General features: G+C 51.3%; 2 protein-coding genes across 2 annotated transcripts in view; one reads left to right on the plus strand and one right to left on the minus strand.

Annotated features, from left to right (window-relative positions):
- Positions 1 to 7,106, minus strand: part of Chchd4 (coiled-coil-helix-coiled-coil-helix domain containing 4) — a 9,078-nt gene extending 1,972 nt beyond the window's left edge. The window contains exons 1-2 of the mRNA XM_050160259.1: positions 6,881 to 7,106; positions 2,077 to 2,175 (exon numbers count right to left, since the gene is read on the minus strand). Coding sequence (XP_050016216.1) covers positions 2,077 to 2,175; positions 6,881 to 6,902 — 121 coding nt within the window. The 5' untranslated portion in view covers positions 6,903 to 7,106. The remainder of the gene's footprint in view (positions 1 to 2,076; positions 2,176 to 6,880) is intronic.
- A 182-nt stretch (positions 7,107 to 7,288) lies between these two features.
- Tmem43 (transmembrane protein 43) lies at positions 7,289 to 24,480 on the plus strand. The gene is made up of 12 exons (XM_050160255.1): positions 7,289 to 7,473; positions 10,975 to 11,124; positions 12,004 to 12,138; positions 12,522 to 12,616; positions 13,399 to 13,448; positions 13,723 to 13,792; positions 14,948 to 15,018; positions 16,184 to 16,305; positions 16,497 to 16,571; positions 18,172 to 18,273; positions 20,776 to 20,893; positions 22,654 to 24,480. Exons 1-12 carry the CDS (start codon positions 7,462 to 7,464, stop codon positions 22,854 to 22,856), a joined length of 1,203 nt encoding a protein of 400 aa, XP_050016212.1. The 5' UTR covers positions 7,289 to 7,461; the 3' UTR covers positions 22,857 to 24,480.
- Positions 24,481 to 24,519: the final 39 nt, after the last annotated feature.

A 24,519-nucleotide genomic window follows, 5' to 3' on the forward strand; every position in this document is an offset into this window, starting at 1 on the left:
GAACTACTCACAGAGGTCTGCCAGCCTCTGCCTCCCGGGTGCTGAGATTAAAGGCGTGCACCACCACTGTCCTACTAAATCAAACTTCTAAGTTAAGTGATTACTATGAATGAGCTGGGAAGTCAAGCTGTAGGTGGGCTTTTAGTAAAAGCTACATTGGCTTCTTCCTTTTGATTTTGCCTTTTTCTATAAACTTTATTCACATATAAATAGAATTTTCTAGTTTTCCAAGATGGTTCAAGATGACATTTCTACTTTCAGCTTTGTGATGTTTATAGAAAGAGTTCTCCTGTGAGCCTACTGAAGCGGAGAATGCTGACAATCGAGCACTTGCTGCTAGTACTGAAGATCCTTGGCACTGACTAGAAAAAAAGAAAAAAAAAAAGGCCTATATAAACTGAAAAGCCACGTGACCCTTTACTCCAGTGGCATGCCCAGGGGCGGCTGCAGAGCTAGTGTCCAAAGTCCTGGGTTGAATCCCGCCTCAACACCAGCTCTGAGAGCCTATCAGCAAATCTGCTCCAGCTTTTGGGGACAGCAGGAAATGTAGCTGGTGCTCCTCAGCAGGCGGCTCATCAGCAACAATAAGGTTACAGAGTAAGTTCATGTACATGAAGCTGCATGGCAACCTAAGTAGTCTTTCTGACACTGTCTGCAGGTTTCTGGGCTTCAGAGCCAAGTCAGGAAGGTAGCAGGGCCCATCAGATCCCCAGAGACCCAATTTCCACTCCTACTTGCAACCTGAGGGATTCTCAATGGTGAACATACTGCTGGCACTACAGGTTCCAACACGCTCACCCACAGAACAGATTTCAAAGAACCAAGACTGACATTTAAAAACTATAGCCCAGACGCTATCAGTGGTGGCACATACCTGTGACCCCAGCCTGAGCTACTGTTTGGGATAGGGTCCTAGCTGGAACCTACTCTGTAGAGCAGACTGGCTGGCTTTGAAATCTCAAGTGCTCTTGTAGAGGACCTAGGTTCCATTTCCAGCACACAATCCGTAACTCCAGTCCCAGGGGATCTAACACCTTTTTCTGGCATTGGCAGGCACTGGATGCATGTGCAAGCAAATCACCCATACACATAAAATTAAAAAACAAAACAAAACAAAAAAACCACAACTCAGGTCTTGCAATATGAATTGGGACATAGAACACACATCTACAAGATGGCAGCTTTAGCAATTATAGCATTCAAACACAAACATTGCCTGCTCACACCTCCAGAGTTCTGCGACATGTGCAGCTAATATGGACTCAAGGTAAACAAAGGACCAGAACTGACATGAGTTCATACTTCCTCATTAAGAAAGACTGACTTCAGCTGTCACTATCAGAGCACTAAAACTTCGACATCGGACTTGCAAATATCCCCAACACAGTGCTAGGTACTCACCCTTACTTGGCAGTAGGCTAACAGGTGAGGATCCCGCCCACAACAAGAATCAGCTTTAGATCAGGTCTGAAAGTCTAACCACAAGCCCATCCTCCAGGATTGCCTGCTTTAAGCTCAATCTCAAGCACCAACAATTCTCACATGAAGTACTTGTTCCAGTGCTGAAGTGAATCGTGTTGACGTTATACGGACAGGGAATGCTGCATTCACCTACCCTACAGACTGGAGTAACTACGAGTCTATCCCAAAGCATGACATCCTGTGTCCAAGGGGCTACCATTACATTCGGAGATGAGCCCAGGAATGTGTTACAGTTCTGAGTAGCTTTGCTGAGCCCTCCTGATTTAACAGGGGAGACGGACCAGCTGCCTGGCTGCTGCTCTCCTGCCTGCACGTTAGCTGGTACACATGGCAGGGCTCACCCCAGTAAGCAGACAGAGCAGAGATTCCTGTCAACCATAACTTCAGTCACTCTCAATCTCATCAGTACAAACACGTACAAAGGAGACAGAATGTTTTAGTAAGAAACTGCTGCCTGGGCACACTCCCAACCCCTAGAAGGGAGACACAACAACCACAGAGTTGGACATTTGTCCACGGCCAAGGGAGACAAAGTGGGAAAGCGGTGCTCAACACCAAGCCTCCCCGAGTGTCTGTGGGACCCTCATCTCTCACCGTGCTCCTCATAGGGATCATTGGGGTCATCAGCCACCAGCTCCGCACTGCTAGGAGTTTCATGGTCTTCTTTGGTCACAAATATTATCCGATCCTTCCCTAGGATTTAGAGCAGAAGAAGATGGATTCATTGAAGGAAAGTGAAACACAGAACAGCCAATCTGAAGACGGTCCCCTGACCCTGTCCTCATCACTGACTGGACAGTCCAGTAGTCATGCGGTCCAGCTGGCATGAATTCCACTCAGGTGGTAGGTAAGGAAGAAGGCCTAACATCCAGCTCTCTAAACTGAGGGGAAAGAAGTACATTCCCATCCTCCCCTTGTGAAGAGCCTATGAACAACTCACAACCAGGTAGAAACTGGAGCACTATGACCTGGGGCCCCCAGTCCAAAGCTGTGAGGCTCCAGAGCCAGCCTCTGAAAGACAGAGCATATCCAGGGCCAGCCACCTTGAGAAGGAAGGAGACTGGGTAGGGCAGATTTGGAGCAGCCTCATAGTGAGATCTCCTTCCCTCTTCTGCAGCCCCCCCCCCCCTCACTTTTTCTTAGGCCTGGCTAAAGTCCTGAGGCCACAGGGAAAAACCTAAGGAAGCAGGTATGTTTGACATTAGAGTTTCTCCCAATGGTGTGGAGACAGACATGCCTATTTGATAGAAACCTTATAGTGACCCTGTAAGGAATCCTGATGATCCCAGCTACTCAGAAGGCTGATGCAGGAGAGTGAGTTCAAGATTATTCTGGGCTACATAAAGACCCTGTTTCAAAAAGTAAAATCAAGTAAAGTTTTAAAAAGGAAGAGAACAAAGGGCTAGAACAGCTTTCCTGCACACCCTGTGGCTTACCCTCTGACAGACTCTGGCCATCAGTTATCCGCCTCCCCATCACAGCAGCCACATCAGGCATTTCCATTGTGGTGGGACCTCAGCACCCACACTGCACAGGGGATTATCTGTTTCCATGGTGGCCCCTTGGGGGCAGACTTTGGAATGGTTCAATTCTGGATCCTGTGTGGCAGCCAGCCCTCTACTCACCACTCCTACAGGAACAGCAGTGCCCTCTGCTCACAATGGTGACTTACATAGGCTGGAACCTCCAAAGTCCCACACTCCTAAACCTTTCCAGTACCCACACTGTCCTCCCGGGCACACATTACTGACCTTTGACCCGAGCCTTGAGCAGAACAATAAGGGTAATAGAGACCCACCCTGTCCCAGCCCCAAACTGAGGAGGAAGAAGGAAAGGTCAACGTCCAAAATTCCTAACCCTCCCAGGAAAAGTGATCGGACAACCCTGAGCCTTCTGACAGCCCACCCTGACCCAGAGGACCTGGGGTCCTCACCCAGAGGGTACACTGAGTAAACCTGCCCTTCCTGAGTAGCCCTGAGGGAGGTAGCTACTGTGAAAGCTGAGGTCAGGCTGCAGACAGGTGGCTCTCTTAAAGTTGCCAGCACTGTGTCCACTTCTCCCACTATTTTGGAAAGTTCTGGTTCAGGCACATGAAGGAAAAGTAAGGCAAAGAGTGGAGCCCACACTTGGGCTGGAATAATACCCAAGGAAGAGGCCCGGAGAAGGCACGCGAGGGCAAATGTCAGAGAGGCTACCTCAGTGAAAAGGACAGTTTAGGAACAGGTCTCACACACTGGCAGACACAAAGATGGGCAGGTCTCCACACATAGGGCTCACCCCACTACCCACCTGGGCTCTCTGCCAGAGGCAGTCTTGGCCTCGGCACCCAACAACTAACACAGCCAGACTGCTCTTCCCACTGCTGGAGAAAGCATCTGAGCAAGGCCACTGGGCCATGCTAGAGTGACTAATGAATGACCCTGGAGACTGGCCAGTTTCCAGAACTTCCAAAAGCAATTTACATAACTGCTGAGTTCTAAGCAAAAGCAGCTGACAGTTGTGAACCCAGCTGAGTGCAATCAAACTCTCTGCCACATCCACATGGCCTTAGGCTCCCGGACAAACACCCAGTCAGGTTGGGATGAAGCAGCTTAGGACTCCTTTACATCTGAGTTGTTAGCTCTCACATCAAAGCAAAGGTAGGTATCCTTTATTCGCCTTTCTTGAAATAGAAAACAAGTAAAACACATGCAAAAAAAAAGGGAAAAGCACTGTCCATAAACCTTCACCACTTTCTGCTTGGTATCAGGACTTGGGGATAGGGTGTCAGCTCTGACTATGATACATGCGTCAAGTGAAGAAGAATGATTGGGAGTAGGGTTGTCTACAGAAAGAAAAATAAATAACTCAAGTGTTGGGATTCCACCTGGGGCTAGGATAAAAAATTTAAAAGGGATCGGGGCCAATGCTCAAGTGGTAGGATGCTTGCTGAGTATGGCACAAAAGGCAGGATTGATCCCTACCCTAAATAAAGGTGGCAGAGCAGACCACACCTGCCTGCAATCCCAAAGGTAGAGGCGTGAGCGGGGCTGGAGCTCAAGGCCCAGTGAAGCTGGAAGGCAAAAGGTGGCTCTAGGAATTTGGTGTGTTCTCACAGGGTCAGCGGGTTTTGAGGAAACAGCATCTGAAAGGGTCTTCAAAGCCTGGCAACTCTCTGCAGAGCCTTTAGTACACCGACTCTGCACTTTCCCTATTACTGAGCACTTCAGTCTGGAAACTGATATGTGTATGGACCTTCAACATACATGTGTCCAGGCGATCATTTCCTTAGAGAGAGGACAGGCATGTAGCTGGGGTCCTTCAATTAAATCCTGATCACCCACTGTGTCCCAGGCCTTCTGCCATGTATCAGGTTGGTGGGAGAAGACAGAAATCTCAGAGTTTATGAGACACAACGTATCAGGGAAGACCTGGTGACATTTGGGCTGGTTCCTAAAGGACAAGAACTGGCAATGTGAGGAGCTGGAGGGAGAAAGTACCCAACAAAGGCATAGCCAGAGGAGCTGAGGAGCAAGAGAGCAACCATGAGGCCACAAGAACACAGTATGGTCACCTTAAGCCTTACCCAGTATTTGTCTTTATTCTTTTGTTGTTGGTTTTTTTTTTTTTTTTTTTTGGTTTTTCGAGACAGGGTTTCTCTGCAGCTTTGGAGCCTATCCTGGAACTAGCTCTTGTAGACCAGGCTGGTCTCGAACTCACAGAGATCCGCCTGCCTCTGCCTCCTGAGTGCTGGGATTAAAGGCGTGCGCCACCATTGCCCAGCTTCTTTTGTTGTTTCTGAGACAGGATCTCAACTTGGCTGGCCTTGTACTCACAGAGGTTGTAGGTAGGGAGGAGCCTTTAATCCCAGTATTTAGGAGGAAGAAGAGGACCCCCGAGTTTGTAGAACTTTGTGAGACTGTTTCAAAACTAACTAACTAACTAACTAACTAACTAACTAACTAACTAACTAAAGCCGGGCAGTGGTGCCGCACGCCTTTAATCCCACCACTAGGGAGCAAATGCAGGCAAATATCTGTGCGTTCGAGGCCAACCTGGTCTACAAGAGCTAGTATCAGGACAGCATTCAAAGCTACAGAGAAACCCTGACTCAAAAAACAACAACAAAAAACCCAAAACACTAAAAACAAATACCACATGTGGTTATCTTTTGAACCAGGAAGACGGGTTCAATCCTGCAGTAGCAGCAAATGGACCCAACCTCCTTCCTGGAGAAGCTAAGGCCTGTAAACCTTTCAAGAGGTAGGTAGCAGTGTTTACCTGCTTAGCATTCTTTCCCCCAAAGACTCACCATCAACCTGCCAACTGGTTGTTTTAGAGGAAACAAAAATCTTGACAAGACTGTCCTGCCTAACAGTGCTGGGAGATGGGGGCTTTTGGATAAGGGACACCAAGGGCTAACCAACAGACATAGTCCTCAGGAGAGATGTCAGTCAAAATTATGATGCCCGGAAGGGGTGTTCTAGGGTAGGAGGGAAAGGCTGTACTGTGTGGACTGGGCCTTCTACCTGAATGCATGGCCTTGGGTGGATTAGTTCCCCCTTTACCCTCAGATTCCCTAGTCTTACAGTGAAGAAGCTGACCTACTCATCCTAAAATTCTGGGTGACCCAAGTCTCTCTGTAGCTCTATATTCCCAGAAGTTCTCCAGCAAATTCCTGCCCTGGGCACGTGCTGGGTGAATACCGGCAAGAAACGATGGCCGACCTCTCAATTTACAAGACTGGAAACTAGGGCCTGGAGGGGTTGGCTGGCAGCTCAGACACAAGGAGCCAGTTAGTGCCAGGAGGCCATGGCACAGACTAGTCCGGAGTCTTCTGGGCTGCTGCCTACAGGTAGCAACAGGGAGGGAAGTCAGTGGTCCTCAACGTGGCTAGAGGCGGAAGAAAGGAAGGCTCCCGACTGGCACTGCAGCTCCAGGACCTGTGGGCTCTAGGGCCGAGTAACTCGTCTCAGTTTACCGTTTGATTAAAAACGTGGACAGTAACAGAACCTGACTTAGAAAGCTCGCTACGTGTAAGGAGTTCCTGGTATACAGGAGGAGCTCAATAAATGCTCCTGCCAGTAGCACTTTCCGGGATAGTTAAAAAAGCCTGTGCGGGATACAAACACGTGGGGAGTTCTAAGGACGGTGGTTATTAATTCCTTAGGGTCCCCGATTGCCAGCCGGATACAACGAGCTCCGCACTCGCAGGGCCCACGTGAGGCCTCCGAGGCCCGGGTTTGAGTTTCACGGTGACCTTGGACCAGCCTCGTTCCTCAGGGAGCGTCTACTTTCTCATCTGGAAACCGCCGCGTGAGGCCCACGAAGAACCCACGGCCGCCCTGTGGAAACCACCCGACCGCGTGTCTTTAGCAGGCCCGCGCCGGACCGGTCTCCATGGCAGCGCCCGACTTACCTTCTTGCCGACAGTAGGACATGGTTGCTCCCGACGCTCGCAGCTCTCCGAAGCAGCCGGTGCGACCGTAGAGGATACACCTTCAGGCGGTGACCTCCCTTCTCCTCTCCTCACGCCTGGCGGGCGGCACTGAGGCCCGCGCGGACCCGCCCCCTCCAGGCCTGCCCGCCGCGCGCCTGCCTCCGAGCCTCCGAAGCACCAGCGCCGCTCCTCAGCCGAAAACTACATTGCCTAGCAGCCCGTGCGCCCTTCCAACGAGGCAGGTACTACATTTCCCAGAAATCTCGCAGTGCGCACGCGCACCAGTGAAGCAATGGGTGTGTAGCACTTTGTGGCGAAAGTGTCCGACAGCGGACTACATTTCCCAGCAGGCCGCGAAATGCGCACGCGCAGACAACTTGCGGGGCGCAGATAACTACCCGCGGGGCGGTAACTTTTGTCCTGAGTCCAGCCAGGTCTCGGATTCCACGCGGTGTCTTGCAGCTCTGTAGCAGACAGGAGGTCACCGTATTCTGCATTCCGGTCTTCAGAACAATTCCTAGCATAGCAGTGCGAGACCACGGAGGCGATCTGGGCCCACCATGGCCGCGAACGTGAGTAACTCCTGGTCCCCGGGCCACACCATCATCCGGCCCGTTTCTTCCTCGGGTCCACGCTGTGTCCTTAAGCGATGCGACCCTAGTGGGTGAGGCGGCTCTGATCTCCCAGCTCTAGTCCATCTGTTCACTCACCCTCAGGCCGCGCGCTTGTAGGACGCTCTCCTCCGTCGAGTCAGCTCGTGCATGCTGCTCTTTCGACTTCTAGTTACTTTCTGGGCCCCCGGGGGTATGACACTTGGGGACTAGAAGGACCACGGGGAAAGAAAGTGTCCGTCGGTGGGCATATTGGCAAGGCGATTTCGCCCAGGTGGAGCTGTCCAGCAAAGGCTGCTATGACCTCCTCGCCCTAGGGGGTGTGTACGCTTGGCTGTGATCCACTGTAGCTGGACGAGCCTGGCTGGAACACCAGGAGAGGGAGGCTTTTCTCTACCTCCCGGTCCCTACCGCACTTATTTGGTAAGAGACCCTGGCTGAGGATAGTCCCCCTCACATTTCCCCCCCCCCAGGTCTATGGTTTCTTCCTACTGCAACAAGTCTTTAAGAACTATAGTCGTGAACGCTAACATTCATTCAAGGAGCTGAGCAGCATCACTTACTAGGGGACTGGGTGTGGGAGAAGCTGGTGACTCACCACTGCCTCTGGCGAAAGCGCCTCTGAAGCCAGTTCAGGAACACTGCCAACCCCAGGCACACCCTCTCTCCCTCCTTGGTAGAGTGTCATGCTGCCCTCCTCTGGCCCGTTCTGTCCTCTTCCCAGGCTTCTCCTCTGTCCTGCAAACCTCTTCTTGGCCTCCTACATTTCCTAAGAGACTAGAGTTGGTGTCACCCACTGCCCAGGCAGTGACTGCTTGGCACATTGTCCCATTCTGGAAGGGGCGAAGAGCCAGAGGTTAGGAAAGCTGCACTGGAGCCAGAGGAGAAGGCAGCCTGTAGACCAGTCTAACAGGAGCAGGTGGACTCCTGCTGGCACCTATCATCAGCATCATTGTCATCATCGTCATCATATTTGCACTTCCCCAGCAGAAGACACCTGCTCGGGGGCTCTGAGCCAGCTTATGCTGCAGCACCAGCTTGGGAAGGTGACAAGGGCAGGCTTTGGAGTCAAGCCTAGAGGCAAATCAAGATTCTTCCACTCTTAACTTCCCAGGGTTCACTCTCTCATGGGATCAGTTATTTTGAAGTTTTGAGGAAGATTGCTAGGTACAGAGCCCTTACATGGGAGGTACTTAACTCGTGAAAAGTCACTCTTAGAGGCTTGTACAGTCAGAGACCATCTTGGGTATGTGTGTTGGGGTCTGACTTCCACACCAACAAACAGACACAATGAGATATCTATAGTAGCCATGTCTTTGTCCATCCATTTTTACATTATTTTCCTGGGAAGATTTGAACAAGCATCCATTCGGTCAGACAGGATAACCATAGACCAAAAGAACAAGCCTACCAACTCCATCTTGGTGAATCAAGGAGGTTAGTGGGTGTACTTGCAGGAGCATAGGTAACCCCAAACAGCTATATCACCAAAGTCCCATATCAACATGGGTGACCACCCCTGGAAAGCTGTGTAGATGGAGTCTTGTCTCCTTTGCTCCCAATCCCCCTTCCATTAGCCGTCTGCCTCCTGTATACTCCAGCAGTACTACATACTGCTGGGGGTGGGACATAGGAGGGGAGTGGCTGGACTCTCACCTGAGGGTATAAAGACCCTCTTCCGCTCTTCCAGGAAACATGCCTGATCATTTGAGGGGCTCATGTGGATAATCAAAACTGTTCTTATTTCAAGATGGCAATGGCTATGTCATGTCTAGGGGACAGAGTACCAGAACATCCATATTGTAGCTGAACCACCAGGCAGGGTAAGCAAGAAAATCTTAAGACAGTGGGTGGAGCAGAGGCATCACAACTGTCCTGTCAGGTGGGTATTATTACCAGCAAGTGAGGAACCAGGACCAGAGAGGTGGAGCATGTTACCAGGCTCACACAACAACAAAGCTGGAATTCCAACCCTGGTGTGCCAATTTCCAGGCCCAGTATATTTCTACCTATTGCTTCATTGCTTGCTGATTCTGAGCCCAGTGTGCTAGAAGTGGACTGTGATATGGAGGATACATAAGTGTGCGTATACACATACATATACATACACATACATGTGCCATTTCCCATCTTACCTCTCCCCCAGAACATCCTGCCCTCCCTTCCTTCCTGGGCTTAGGAAGAGCTGGAGGAACACAGGTCTCCTTTTTCTGCTTCCACTTCTTCAATTCACATTACAGTTAAGCGATAAGGAGGGCAGAGGGATCTGCCTGGATTTGAACACTCACTCACTACTTGATCTGGGCAGATAGCCTAAGCAGTGAGTCTTGATTTCCTCATCTGTGAAATGGAGTAGTGGTAGTCTCTTCTGCCTTGAACTGGCCTGACTGGTGGTCACCTTCTTGTCTGCAGCGCTTATCTCCACTGAGTTTCTGATGGTATCATTCTGGCTTCTGTGGGTGTCCTCAGCAGGCCTGAGGCAGCCCTGGAGAGCAGCCAGACTGGCATCAGCTATGATCACAGACTTGGACCCAAATCCATCCTCTGATCCTAGGCAGGAAGGGACCTGGCTCTCTGAGGTGCCTGCCTGGTGACCACTTTATATCTCTGTGACTTTCATCCACACCCACAGTCTGGGTGGCAGCCTCAGTTTCAGTGATGGAGAAATCTGATAATGTCCCTATAGTTGTAACTCCCATAGGAGCCAACGAGGCCCCAGCACTGAGCCACCACCCCAAGCACCGGAGCTTAGCCTCCACTTTACCCGTGAAGAAGTGGAGGGTCCACAGCTAGTGGGGTGACAGAGCCAGGATTCAGGCTCAGTCTCTGCATTTGGTGATAAGCATTAGACATACTTCTGACAACAGCAAGCTGGGCAAAACCTGCACCACTGACCTGTGGCTCTGGGCCTACAAGGTGTTGCCTGGGCATGTCTATCTGCCTTGTCTTTCTACCAGCCCTGCACAGCTAGGGCAGACAGTACCACTGCACACCATTGCTTCACAGTCCCCTACCGAGGGCGCCTTTTTCCTGAGGTCTGCCTCTATGCCCTCTCCTCCAGATAGCTTGTCTTGATGCCCTAGCTGGAAGGTGCAGCCAGCACTGGGCGCGCCTCTCACTGGATTTTCATCATAGCCACTTAGTAGTTATTAGAACTGTGACCCCACTGTCCAAAAGACCACCTGCTACTCTTCCAGCCTCACAGAACAGCACAGTCCTCAGGAAGCCCAGCCATTTCTTCTCAAATTTAATTAAAAATAACACTTCTAGCTGCTTTGTAAAATAGCTTGTTGGTGTCTTTAGCATTTGCTTGCCTTGTGCTGAACTTATGGCCCAGAAATTCTATGCCAAAGTAGAATTGTCCCTCAATGTCTGTGGGGAATAGGGGTTCTTCTGGGAAGAATAATTTTGGACACCAAAATTATTTCTCAAAACTCATCAAATTTTCAATTTCCCCATCAGTATTCCAGTATCGGCAGTAGGAAAGAACATGTCAAGGTGACATCTGACCCCCAGCCAGGCTTCCTGGAGCGGCTGAGTGAGACTTCCGGTGGGATGTTCGTGGGGCTGGTGACCTTCTTGCTCTCCTTCTACTTAATTTTCACCAATGAGGTAAGGTGTAGGGCGAGGATCCAATGACTGAACTCTGAAATAAAAGGCCTAGGTTTACAGGAGGGAGAGGGCTGCTGAGTTAATCAGAATTCTTTCTGCCGTGACACACCTCAGTGTAAGTCAGAGGGGCAGTGAGTCAGTTTGCACACCTGAGAACCTTCTTCAGGCATGACTGAAGCACTCAACGTCCAGGCACTCATGCTGGATTGATGGAATTCTGCCTCTTTGTGGTGACATTTTATGAGGGGGTGGCAGCCCCTTCCCTTGGAGCAATTTCAGTCCCCCTTCCAAACAGCTTATTATCTGCGAGAATCGGGGAACCAGAACCATGTCTTTTTAAGTCAGTTTAGCAGAAGTTACAGCTATCTCTCAGGTTCTTGGTGTAGGTCTCGGTTCTCTGAATCAACACCAGACTCAGTTTCACCTGACTACATGGCCTTGGAGGGCAGGGAAGTAATCATGAAAAGCTGGGAAAGGTGCCCCTGCCACCCTAGGTTCTCCCAGAGGCTCCAGGCACCTTTGGGTGAGGCAGATGAAGTGTGTCAGCTAAGCTGAGAGCACACCTGGTCGGCAAGTTCTGGATCACATGATTTGGACAATGCTTCAGATTGGCCTTTGTAAACCACATGGATTGGAAGCTTGGGGAGTGGAAGGCAGAGGCAAGTGGAGGCAAAAGACTAGTCCAGGGCAGGGAGACACAGAGCTATTTCCAACTTTGGACAGTCTGAGATTGGTGGGGTCTGCCCGGGTTCTAGTCTTGAGTCTCCAGTTGCTAGACTTCAACAGTTCTGCTTGCTGAGGCCCATCCCTCTCTGTACCCACAGCAAGGTGTCAAGCAGCACCTGAGCTGTTGAAATCCCTTCTTCTGCCCTCTGACAGGGTCGTGCACTGAAGACAGCCACCTTACTTGCAGAGGGCCTGTCACTTGTGGTGTCCCCAGACAGCATCCACAGTGTAGCTCCGGAGAATGAAGGGAGGCTGGTGCACATCATAGGGTCCCTGCGGACGTCCAAGGTAGGCTGGGGATTGGGTGGCAGCTGCCGACTGCAGTAGCTCAGAGTTGGACCTCAGAGAGACCCACATGGGTGTGATTGTGCCCTCTGTGACTGTGTGGTCAAGTCATTTCTCAGTCCCAGTGTCCCCTATGCTAATGACAAGAGTCTCACAGTCATGTGATAACAACAGCTCAAATTACAGTTTGCACACAGTATGATGATTGGAGCTGGGCTGTTGTCTGAGCTCAGGGTCATGGGCGTTGTGCTGAGAGCTGAGGCTGGCAGCTTCATGCTGGTCTCCATCTTCACTTCCAGTCCTGCCCGTCTTTATCCCTCTTGCAGTTGGGCTCCTCTGCACTGCCATACATCTGACCTTTACACTTTGTTTGATTCTCTTTGAAGCTCTTGTCTGACCCAAACTACGGGGTCCATCTTCCAGCTGTGAAATTGCGGCGGCATGTGGAGATGTACCAGTGGGTGGAGACAGAAGAGTCCAGGTGAGGAACCAGACATTGAGGAAGTGGAGAGCATGAGGGCGTGAGGGGCTCAGTGCTAAGATAAAGGGCGGTGCTTTTATGAAGAGGCCATTTAACCAAATTCAAAGTGTAGGGTCTGCTTATCAGAAAAGTGTCAGACCCCAGCATTGGTGCATGGCGACCTTTTATTTGGAGGTGACAACAGTCTAGCACAGAGTGGGCCAAAGCAGAAAGGAAACTGCTCAGCTTACTTACCTGGACATTCCAGGATGCACTGCCCAAGGCATGACAGTCCAGGCTCAAATGATGTCACTAGGAATTAGTGTGGCCTTCCACTGCCAGTCCCTGCTCAGCTTTTCCTGCACTGGGTCATCCTCTCACAGAGGGCGCAAGCCACTTCTCAGTTAACTCACGGCCTGGTCACCTAGAGCCAGAACCAGACTAGGCCCTACCTGAACTACATGGCCTGTGAGGGGAAGGGAGTAATCAAGGAATACTCGAGAACATTCCCCTGCAACCCTAGGTTCTCCCAGAGGCTGCAGCTGGATATCTCTTTGAGCCCAAAGCTAGACATCTTTGGGTGAGCCAGCTGGAGTCTGTAGCTAAGCTGAGAAACCATGTCCCTCCAGGCAGGCTTTCTAGAGATAGTGCCTGCTCCATGGTGGCTGGGGACTGTCTGTTCCTGAGCCCAGCAGGCTTCCATGCCCTGTGGGGAGCTGGACCGTGAGGCCACTTCAGACACTTAGAGAGCAGATGGCCTCGGGCGCTTGAGCTGACATCTGCTGTCTGTGCTTTTTCTGCAGTGAGTACACGGAGGACGGCCAGGTGAAGAAGGAGACCAAGTACTCCTACAGTGAGTCACGGACCTTCCAAGCCCCTGCGCATCCCCAGGACATGTGCCTGCCGCCCTAGCCCAGGCTGGCGGTGGTGGGTACCACAGTGGGGCTGTGGGCAGGTGTGGAAAGCCTCAGCACCAGGCAAAGTTCCTGAGTGCCAGTCCTCAGGGTCCTGCATGTCCACCATCCAGGGAGTCCTGAGCAGCTACCCTGGTCCCCAAAGGTCATGGTAAGAGGATGCTGAGACCACTCTTAGCTGGTCTGAATTGCCCCTTCTTTCTCTTCATGCAGATACGGAGTGGAGGTCAGAAATTGTCAACAGCAAAAACTTTGACCGAGAGATTGGCCACAAAAACCCCAGGTGAGAGCTTGGCTTGGGCCCACCCAAGTCCAGTCTTGTTTATCCTTGCAGGCTCCATCCTCAGTTTCTAATTTGACTGATGGGTTGACAAACACACAAGATGCAGTTTTAACACCAAGCTCTGTGTTGGCATCAGGCACACAGATGAAGACCTGGTCTTTGCTGACCCTCAAGTTAACACTGGCCTGGGGAAGGACTGAGAGAATTCTCTGTGTCACAAAGTCCCTTGTTACTGTTAGCCAGGTTGGGGGCTCTAGGGGTAGTGTTAGGATTCCTCAGGGGGAAATCACTCTGTGGTATGGGTGAGGATGATGAAGTAGCACTTGGGCATGGCTAGATCATTTGAAGCCGTGGTCCAAGTTGAGCCAGGAAGATGGAGACTGCCCAGGCTGGAAGTGGTATGTGGTCCAGAAAGGCTCCATTTTATGGCTAAGTGTAGCAGCTTTCTCGGACCACCAGCCCCCAAATCATGACCCAGAGACTTAGTTATGAATGTTCAGCCTTATCTTGTGCTTGTCCCACTAGCTCTTTTTTTTTTTTTTTTAACTTAATTTAACCTGTTTCTCTTCTATGTTTTACCTTTCATTCTGTAGGTCCTACTTTCACTACTTCCTCTGTGTCTGGTTGGCTAGCAGCCTCTCTCCTCTCTTCCTCTCCCCCACCTCCATCCCTCTCCTGCCTAACTATTGGCTGTTCAGCTTTTTATTAGACCAGTCAAGCGTCTTAGGCAGGCAAGGTAAAAACAGCAACACATCTTTACATAATTAAACAAAGGCAGCATAAACAAATGTAACACACCTTTACATAGTGAAAGTAATATTCCACAACATAAACAAATATACCACATCTTTACCTAGTTAGAGTAGTATTCCACAACATAAACAAATATAACACATCTTTACCTAGTTAGAGTAGTATTCCACAACAGCTAATAGGCTGGGACAGGTTAGGTAAGAGGGTATGCAGCTCTGGGTGATGAGACAGAGCGGGGGTACTCAGCCCAAAGAGGGAAACAGGAGCCCTGGCGTCATGTGCCTAGACTTGCAGGATCCCCTTCCTGGGTTGGGACTGTCCCCAGCACACTACAACCCAAAGGTGACCAGACAGCTCCCACTCTGGTGCCCCATTATTGACTGTTCCCCCTCTCTCCTGCAGTGCCATGGCAGTGGAGTCTTTCACAGCAACAGCCCCCTTTGTCCAAATTGGCAGGTTTTTTCTCTCTGCAGGTGAGTCTCGGGCCTTTGTAGAGGTGCCCACCCAAAGGCCTTTCTATCCCCTTAGCCTCTTCTAGGTCTGAGGCCCTAGTATTAAGCAGACCCACAGCTTATAGTAGTCGGTATCAGGGTCCAGCTGGCCCCCATCTCAGAATTATACTCTGGATTGGGACAGAGTGCGGTGAGCCCTCAAGAGTAGAACCCCCACTCTTGGCAGTTCCTCTGAAGCCTGAATTGTCCTAGAAATTACCCCAGGTGCTACACCCTTTGGATACTTCTGTGCATGTCTGTTCTGAGCAGGCATTGCACCAGAGACCTGCCTCAAGCAGCCCTCCCTCCCTCTGACCTCTGGTTCCACTTCTGAGCCCTGCCAGGCATCTAGCTCTCCCACAAGGAGGTGCATCAGAGCCTCCTCTGTAACTTGAGGAGAAACCCTAAAGATTTAAGGTGGCACCATGAGTCATATAATGCTTGGGTTCCCTGGGCCTACCCTGGGAAGGTGACAGAGGAGATGCTTGAGACCCAGATAGGCAGTCTTAGCCTGGCTGTCCCAGTAGCTCTGCCACTCAGCTGGTGCCTGTGGTGGAGGGAGGTCTGGCCTAGATGTGGCTGAGAGTGTGTTCCGAGGAGGGGTGGCAGAAAGCAAAGCCACTCTTACAGCAGGGACTAGGCCGACTTAGCAGGACAGGGCATGGAAAAGCCTTCCTGGAAGAGTTAGTGAGTGAGTTGGGCACAGGACAGTTCTGGAGATGGAGTTGGGAAAGGGGGCATTGCAGCTGGCGTGGTGGCAAGTGCCTATCACCCTGGCACTCAGGGAGCCAAGATAGGATTAACAAGTTTGAGACTGATTTGGGCTTCATAGTGAAGCCCTGTCATGGAACAAGAAAGAAACCATGTACGACAGTCATCCCATGTAGGCCTTGTCATCCCAGCACTTGAAGAGCAAAGGCCAAGGTCACCTTTAGCTCTTAGTGAGTTTGAGGCCACAATGGGCTATATAAGACCCACTACTTTAAAAAGAAATCCACTGCGTTTGGGAGAAAGGCAAAAGCCAGAGGGCATAGGCTGGTACTGGCCTTGCTGTCTGAGAGCACCAAGGACAGCGTGCCAGGTTACAGGTTAGCAGAGTAGGGTTCTCAGGGGAGGCCATGGTTTCTGAGCATTCTGCTTCCCTCAGGCCTCATTGACAAGATTGACAACTTCAAGCCCCTGAGCCTATCCAAGCTGGAGGACCCCCACGTGGACATCATTCGCCGAGGAGACTTCTTCTACCACAGTGAAAACCCTAAGTATCCGGAGGTACGTGGACATGAGGGCTGCTCACATAGCAGAGGACAAGAGTGTGTGCAACAGCTGAACCAGGCTGCCCTTGGCCATGGAGAATGGAGATGGGCAGGCCTCCTAGGGAACGGGCCAGTCTCGGTGAAAGAGTGAAAACAGCCGGGTGTTGGATCACCATTCACTCTCTCCCTCTTCTCTTTCACCCTCAGGTTGGTGATGTCCGCGTCTCCTTTTCTTATGCAGGACTGAGCAGTGATGACCCTAACCTGGGCCCAGCTCATGTGGTAATCTGCTTCCCTGGGGCTGCCCCTAGTCACGATTCCCTGGGTCCTAACTGTGTTGCTTCTCATTTGCACAAGCAGAAGGCATGGTCTTAGGCAGTTTCAGAGGTCTGTGTTTTCCACAGTGACTCCTGGACCCCAGGCTGGGAGCCACAGTCCTAGTGGTGCTTGTCCAATTATAGCAGCCCCTTCTCCCAGCCACAGTATGTGGTCTTGGTTCTTTATAGTACACTATCAGAATGCCACCCCAGAGCCTGACCTCGGAGGCAGATAGAAGACTCTTAGGGCTCAGGAAGCCATGGTGGAGAAAGCACGGATGATCCAGGCCTGGTCTGGTTGCTTGGTATGCATATGCATTGTCATTCATCTGGAGTCCACTGTGACCACCAGTCCTATCCATAGTAGCTCTCGGTCCAGAAGGACAGCAGGGCTTTTCCCTGCTGGAGACCTGCTTCCACCAGGGTTCAGGTGCAAAGAGGATATGTGGAGGCTGGGGGTGGAGGACAGACACCATCTGAGGGTGAATCAGGATGGCTGCCAGCAGTGTTTACTGAAAAAAGAATACACGTTTTATACTCTGTAGTTGTACATAACACAAAATGAAGAAAGGGGGCCTGTGAGTTGGGGTGTGACTTGAGATAAGAGGTTGAGGAATCTAGCGTTGACCTTGACAATAGGGCCACAAGTTCCTCTTGCGAGTGACCAGAAGAGTAACTTCCTTTGTAGCAAGCAGGAACTTTCTTCAAGCTCCTGAGGGAATGGGGGACTCCTATCCAAATGTCTGACCTTGGGAAAAGGACTTCTGGGACTAGACACTCCCACTAAATTTAAGAGCAATTTTCATTCCTCAAGGGGCTAGGCACTGAGCTGTTCCCTATTCGTGTCCCTTTGTGTCTTAGTCTTACTCTATGGGTGTTCCCCTCACAGGCTCCCCAAAGGGAAGTCCTGCTGTCTTACTCTTTTCCCATTGTACCGTACCATTCTGATTTCTCTACACTTACTAACTGAACTCTCGCCCCTAACGGCCTCAGGTTCTGGAGCAGAATTGTAGGCATTCATCCTTGGGGTCAGGCGTGTAGTAAATCTCTAACATTTCTGCACTTAGTGAAATTAGGAGGGCACAGTGGGATTCCTGGTTCCAAGATGGTGGGGATTTTACTTTCCTAAGAATTATTTTGTTTAGAGAGGCTACCATTGTGCACATTTCCATTCTTTACCAAAGTCCGCACAAAATTTCCCAAAGGGAGAGGCACTGATAGTGAGAATCATTAACAATGAGACTAAAACTGTGCTGGAGAAGTGCGGTCTGCCATGGCGAAGAAATGCTGGGACTTTGTCAAGCAGCAATGTCACCATGTGGTCCCCGCCATCTCCCTGTGTAGGTCTGCCCCAACCCCTGCTCTGCCCCAACATGGGCTTCGTACTGAGTGCCTCCCTAGAGCTTGGCCAGAGCACCAGGCGCTGTAACCCATAGAAACAAGGAGAGAAGCCCCAGGTCTCCTCACCTCCTGACTGCTGTGGAGTCTGAGGGGTGGGCTGTGGGTCTCACCCTGTACCTCTGTCCCTAGCTCCACTCAGCTCTAATACTGACTTTCCTGATCAGGTTACTGTGATTGCCAGGCAGCGAGGTGACCAGCTAACCCCATACTCCACCAAGTCTGGGGACACCTTGCTGCTCCTGCACCATGGAGACTTCTCAGCTGAGGTGAGTTGCTGCTGCCCTGCCTTTGTGTTGGGGCCAGGCACATCCTGCCCTTCTTCTCGGTGCTATTTAAGAAGACCCACCACTAGCGGTCTGGCCAATGCAGGATGAAGAAAAGGAACTAGGACAGCAGCCTCCTGTGAGCCAGGCACTGAGGACTGACACTGCCCTCTCAGGCTGTCAGTCTTGTGGGAGGAGAATAGTGAGACCAGGGTAGGAGTGTGAGCAGCCATGCCCCAGCACCATGGGTTTCTAATAGACAGTTTCTGTGGCCAGGGCCTCTGACAAGTCATTTTTGTGCAGGCCCTCAAAATGAACAGGCCCACCCTAGAATAATCAAGTCAGGCAGGAAAGAGCTCACTTGCCAGTGGGTACCAGGAGAAGAGGGGACGGTGGCTGCAAGGTTGCCATAAGGCAGAGGCCACTCTCAGGTGCCTCTTCTTCCTTCAGGGGCATCAGTGAAGGGTTTGGAGCTGCAGTATCGGAGCCATGTGAGTGAGGTGATCGCCCACACACAGGTCCCAAAGTCCCCTGGGTGTGCCTTTCCCAGTACTGAGAAGGAGGAAAGCACCTTTAGAATAGAGCATTGTCAATTCCAGCTCTTGCTAGTAAACCCAGTGGGTCTCTGCTGGGGCCTCCCTGTGTGTCTTAAGCAGATCTGTGGGTTTCAATCCAGAACAAGCCAGGAAAGGCCAAGGGTGCAGCGGGCCTCAGAGCATAGCTGTGGCCCTTCTGCTGCTATTACTGTGTCCTCAGCTGCCCTCTTCCAGCCACCACCAGTGGGTCATAGTGTTTGGACCCAACCTGCTCCTTTACCTGGCCAAGATAGGGTGTGGCCGATCTGTTGTTGGGGAGCCTAGTTACTAGGCTCAGGGTGGGGCTGCCACCTCCCAGCCTGGGCTATGAGTCATCCTAGGAACCACTCTAAAATTAGGAAGCCCTTTTCTTTCTCTCAGGGCTTTGCCCAACCCCTGGTTTCCAGCCTTCTCGGGCAGTCTCAGGTGTCTGGAGGACTCCAGAGGGTGGTGGGTGGGTTGTGTGGCGGAGGAGGCCCGGGAGGGAAGGTTTGGCTAGACAGGCAAGCAGGCAGCCACAGAGCTGAGAAGAAAGCTGGGCTCCAAAGTCAGGACGTGGGGACTCCAGGGTCTGAAGAGTTCAGGGGCCCAGACCACGGCATGACTCAGCTCCTGCCTAGTTCTGGCTCTGCCTCTCACCAGCCACAGACCTTGAACAAGTCTTACCCTCCCTGAGCCTGTTTCCTCTTCTGTTGTAATGAAACATTTTAGAAAACACCACCATTGTCATCCCCATCTCGTGTGGTGGCTGTTCACGTGGTCCACACCTGCTCACTAAACACAGGCATATCAGAATGGCTTTCCTGTTAACTATCTATGGTGAAGCCGTGGGGTTGTGCCACAACCTCACCGAGCCTCAGCTTCCTGTCTCAGTAAAACAGAAGATTCTGATTAAGTTATTTTAAGTCAGATCAGTGTGCTTGTAAACCACAGGACAGTGGCAGCTAAATCCGGAGACAGGTGTCCATCTTTGTGTGTTAGAGACTGGACAAGAGTACTGTTCAGTCAGAGCCTGGGAAAGGCTCTCAGGGAAACCGCATCTTAGCCAAGACTGCAAGAAAGTGCAGAGCTGCTGGGCAACTGTGGGCAGACAGTCTGCACACGACAGCACACTTGACCTGGGCTCCCCATCGGTGGCCAAGGCCCAGGTGGAGGGTCAGAGCTGGTTGGGGTCACAGCAGTTGCTGTGCAAGGAAGAAGGGAGGCCAGCAGATTGCGGGCTAATGTAAGCACCCCGTGAGGAACAGATGGTGTGGATCACCGTAAACAGCTGGCAGAACTTGTATGGTGAGGGGCAAACAGACCACACCTGACCCTGACTTTGGCTTGTGCAGGTGGGCGGGCTGTGGGATCACGTGCTGCCATGGAGAAGACAGACTCAGGCTGGGGTGGGGCTGAGTCAGTGCTCAGCGTGCCAGGAGGCTGGGACAATGTGTAGGAGGCAGTGTAGCCCTAAAGCAGTGCTGGGCATGTAGTGTTATGTTTGAGTACAGGCACATGGGATGTGGGGTGCACGGGGTCCTGGGCAGAGTAGGCTAAGCAGACAGAATAGCAGCATTTACAGGCCAGAAGGAAAACCAGGAACAGCAATGGGGTACAAAGGTGCAGCCTACAGAGTAGGAGGGAACAGTCGGAGTCAGGGGGCCTGAAACTGCAAGCAGTGTCCTGGGGTTGAGGGCTAATGCTTCACCCAGGACCAGCGTGTGCTTTAAACCGTCCACCCATATGGACAGCTGCAGTGGGAAGGATGGCGAGACCATGTACTAAGGCCATAGATCTCTTATTCATATTCTTGAGCCAGATAGGCAGACTTAGACATGAGATTTGCCCATCTCCCTGTGCTCTGTAAGGAACAATGTGCCGCCCCCAGGACCCACACTGTTGGTTGGTGACTCTGTGGATCCTGACACCGTGCCACCTTGTTGTACAGGAGGTGTTTCGTAGAGAACAGAAGAGCAATTCCATGAAGACGTGGGGCCTGCGGGCTGCTGGCTGGATGGCCATGTTTATGGGCCTCAACCTCATGACTCGGATCCTCTACACCCTGGGTAAGTGGGAAAGGTGCAGGAGCCATCCTTCCCTCTTGAGGTCCTGTGTTCACCACACTGCATTGGTCAGCCTTTCAGCTGGGATCCTTGAGAAGGACACCAAACATCTGGCCTGTCTCTGTCATGTCTGTCCATCCATCCGTCCCCCCCCCCCCTTCCCCCATGGTAGCTTAAGATGAATAGCAGAGAAAGGCAAGGCAGGTGTGATGGGCAGGGATGTTCACACCTACTGAGGGATGGGAGGCTGGTCCAGTTTGGGCTGCTCTGCTCATCCCTTACTCCATGACTGGACAGTTATGGGGAGGAGGCAGGAGGCTTGCCAGCCTATGCTGTGAACTGGATCTGCACCTGAAATCCCTCAAGTCAGAGTCATGGGTACCCCTCCCTGGCCTTCCTTTTCTTGCCCCTGCTTAGGAGTTTCCTGTATGGAAATATCCTCCAGAGCCAGGCCAGGTTTGCAGCAGCTAGCACATCTGGAGCCTGGGGACAGGCTGCTCACTTGCCCTAAGTCTGGCATAAGAGAGTCCGAGTTTAAGTGTTGGTGCCCAAGACATGAAGTGTGCTGCAGCGCACAACGCCTGTCTGCACTCTATGCGCTACCATACAGTTCGCGAGCTTGGGGCAAGGGTCTGGAGATTGAAACACACAAAGACACACAGACAGACAGAGAAATGGACCTCTAGTCACTGGTAAGAAGCCCTTTATTCAATACCACCATGGAGGCTTATATACCCAACAGTCACATGGGCCAACAGGTGAAAACCTTATCCTCTGATTCTCAAGGCAAGGCAACACGTGCTCGTGAAGCAGAGCTGGTAAACAACTTTGACACAGCTTTCAGTAACTCAGATCAGAAGGAAAGATCTCTAGCAGGGAAGAACAGCTGGAGGCCAGGATTCCAAATGGTCCCAAGAGTGTGCAAGACTGACACACTCAGCAGAATGAAAGCCTGCTCAGGAAGACTCGGTAGCCAGGTCTCTGCCCCAGTGTGTCCTCGTCCAGCCTTCTTGTGGTGCCAGCAGAAGCCCTTCCCCGACGTAGGTCTACGGACTGGGGAGAGGTGTGACTGGAGCACATGCCAGATTGGCAGCAAGTATTGGGGACTGAGGGGGATTTCCTCATTTACAGACAGAGAACTAAAGTCATTCCCTCAGACTTTCCCTAGACAGCTGAGGTATGCTCATAAATAGCAGCCACATTGTGGGCATGTCAAAGAATGATCAGAATTTATACAGAATTATGTTGGTCATGCAGCTGAGGACAGGTCAGTCCCTCTGAGTCTCAGTCCCCACCATGTTTGAGAAGCCCTGTCTGTGATCCTGGTTCTTCCATTGAAGGCATGCTGGCAGGTAGGGCAGATGTAGTGTGGAGGGATAAGGGGAGCTGTGGCAGGGCTTATGTAGTCCTCTCTGTCCATCAGTCAAGGTGGCCTGCCGAGCGCCAGGCGCTTCCTCTGCAGGCTTGGCACAGCGGCTCAGAGCTCAAGCTCTGAGCAGTGTAGAGTATCAGCATTGGCTCTGCGGGAGAGAGGGTGCTATGGGTCTTTTTGGTTGCTTCAACATGGACTTTGAAGGGCCGAGGCGCCCACTCTTGGGAATGGGCTGAGCAGGAATACAGCTGTGGATGCCAGCTTGCTGAGCTTCACCTCCCCTGGATGTCCACCTTGTTGATCCTTTCCTCCCTTGAATGGCTGAGGGGAGCGGTCTAGGGCACGGGAGCACAGTATCTTCAGGGACTCATGACCTTCTCTTTCCCCACAGTGGACTGGTTTCCTGTCTTCCGAGACCTGGTCAATATTGGCCTGAAAGCCTTTGCCTTCTGTGTAGCCACCTCACTGACCTTGCTGACTGTGGCTGCTGGCTGGCTCTTCTACCGACCACTGTGGGCTGCTCTAATCGGCAGCCTGGCCCTGGTACCAATAATCATTGCACGGACCCGGGTGCCAGCTAAAAAGCTGGAGTGAAGCCTCAGGGGCCAGGTCTTGTCACCTCTGTCCAGCTCCAGCTGAAACAGGCGTCTGCACACCCCATTCTTCAAGGGGCCAGTGTCTAACCTGCATGTAGGGTTTGGTGTTCACCAGCTCACATCTTCTCCGCCCCACTTCTTGCCAAAATGCAGCTTTGGTGGGCAGAAGCACCCCGAGGATGGTGACACAGCGAGTACTGTCCTGCTTAATGCCTTCCCCTCTCAGGGCTTTATTCCACTCAGCTGTCAGCTGACCTGCTGGTGAAGGACTCAGCCTTCTCACTGCCTGTCCCTCGTCACTGAAACTAAGTGCCAGGACTGCCACAACCTCCGGCTACAACTGAAACCCCAGAATGCAGCCATCACCCACTCCTGACCACATCTCATCTACTGATGACACACCATACCCAGGCCTGGAGAAGAAAGTGTACCCTAAACCAAGCCTCTAGGTAGACCCTGATGTGGCCTAAAGAAACACCGAAGTTCTATCTTGTCCCAAAGGTCACTGTCACTGTGGCTGGACAATGTTTTGGTATAAGCCCTGACCTCTGGTTCTGTTACTCCAGTTCACGTGTTCTTTCTATCCCAAGAAAGAGCTGAGACTTGAAAACACACACACACACACACACACATACATCTATGAATGGCTCCCACTTGACAGTTGCTGTCACTGAGATTAACTCAACAGGACTGGTGGGTGTGGCTTGACTGGTTTTAGTTCCCAAGGCCACAAGGAAGCTTTAACTTTGTGATGCTTCTGAATCAGTGTTAGCAGATTTGTTCTTGCTAGGTGGGGTCTGTGGAGGAAGCCCCCCTTTGTCCTCGGCAATCACAGATATCCTGCTCACTTGAAGGTGATTTTGAGTTGTAGTCAGTGTTACAGGAAAAGGCTGAGGCTTTCCTACTAAGAGGGCTCATTCACTGTGACCTCCAGCCAACTGAGGCCAAGGATCAGAACCAAGGCTTGCTGGAGGAAACCCGAGCAGCCTGGCCCAGCCTTTTTCCTAGGAATGCTTTTGACCTTGACACTCCAGCCTCAAATAGTAGCAGCACAGTGGTTCTTTTTGCATTTAATGCCTATCGCTTTCCTCATCCCAAATAAAATCCACCCATACCAAAGGACATAATTAATTTCTAAGTCTCCTCTTCACTATTACACCTTTGAAGGATGCTTCATTTATCCTGTATCTCAATCCTATTTGCAAACTGCCCTAGCGGTTGCTGTAGCCAAGGTGTCAGAACCCCTGACCCTAGTAATATCTAACAATCCCTCTCATGTCTTGTGGTATCATCTGTGCTTTCAGCTGGGGTTCTTGGTAAAAGTGCAGCCAGAGATGCCTTGTGGGGTTTAGGATGGAAACAATATTCACTACTATTTAGTGCATGCTGATGCGATCTCAGCTAAACTCCAAAAGATGGTTTGGGAAAACATGGCACAATCAGTGATCGCTAAATATGCAATCCTCGGGATTCCGTCCGTAACTTTCCTTATATGGGTTTTTTTCTGCTAGCTTAAAGGTGTTAAGAGCAAATTATGGAAGAATTTGATGTCTTTGAAAAACTGAGGTTTGTATTCTTTGTATTAAAATTTGAAATAAATTTCTACCTATCTTGGTATAGGATCTTGCCAGTAGTCTGTTTTGAGGGGAGATTTTGTTGTT

Source organism: Alexandromys fortis, unplaced genomic scaffold, assembly GCF_014885135.2.
Source record: "Alexandromys fortis isolate MF-2015 unplaced genomic scaffold, M_Fortis_MF-2015_v1.1 scaffold_111, whole genome shotgun sequence".
NCBI lineage: Eukaryota > Metazoa > Chordata > Mammalia > Rodentia > Cricetidae > Alexandromys > Alexandromys fortis.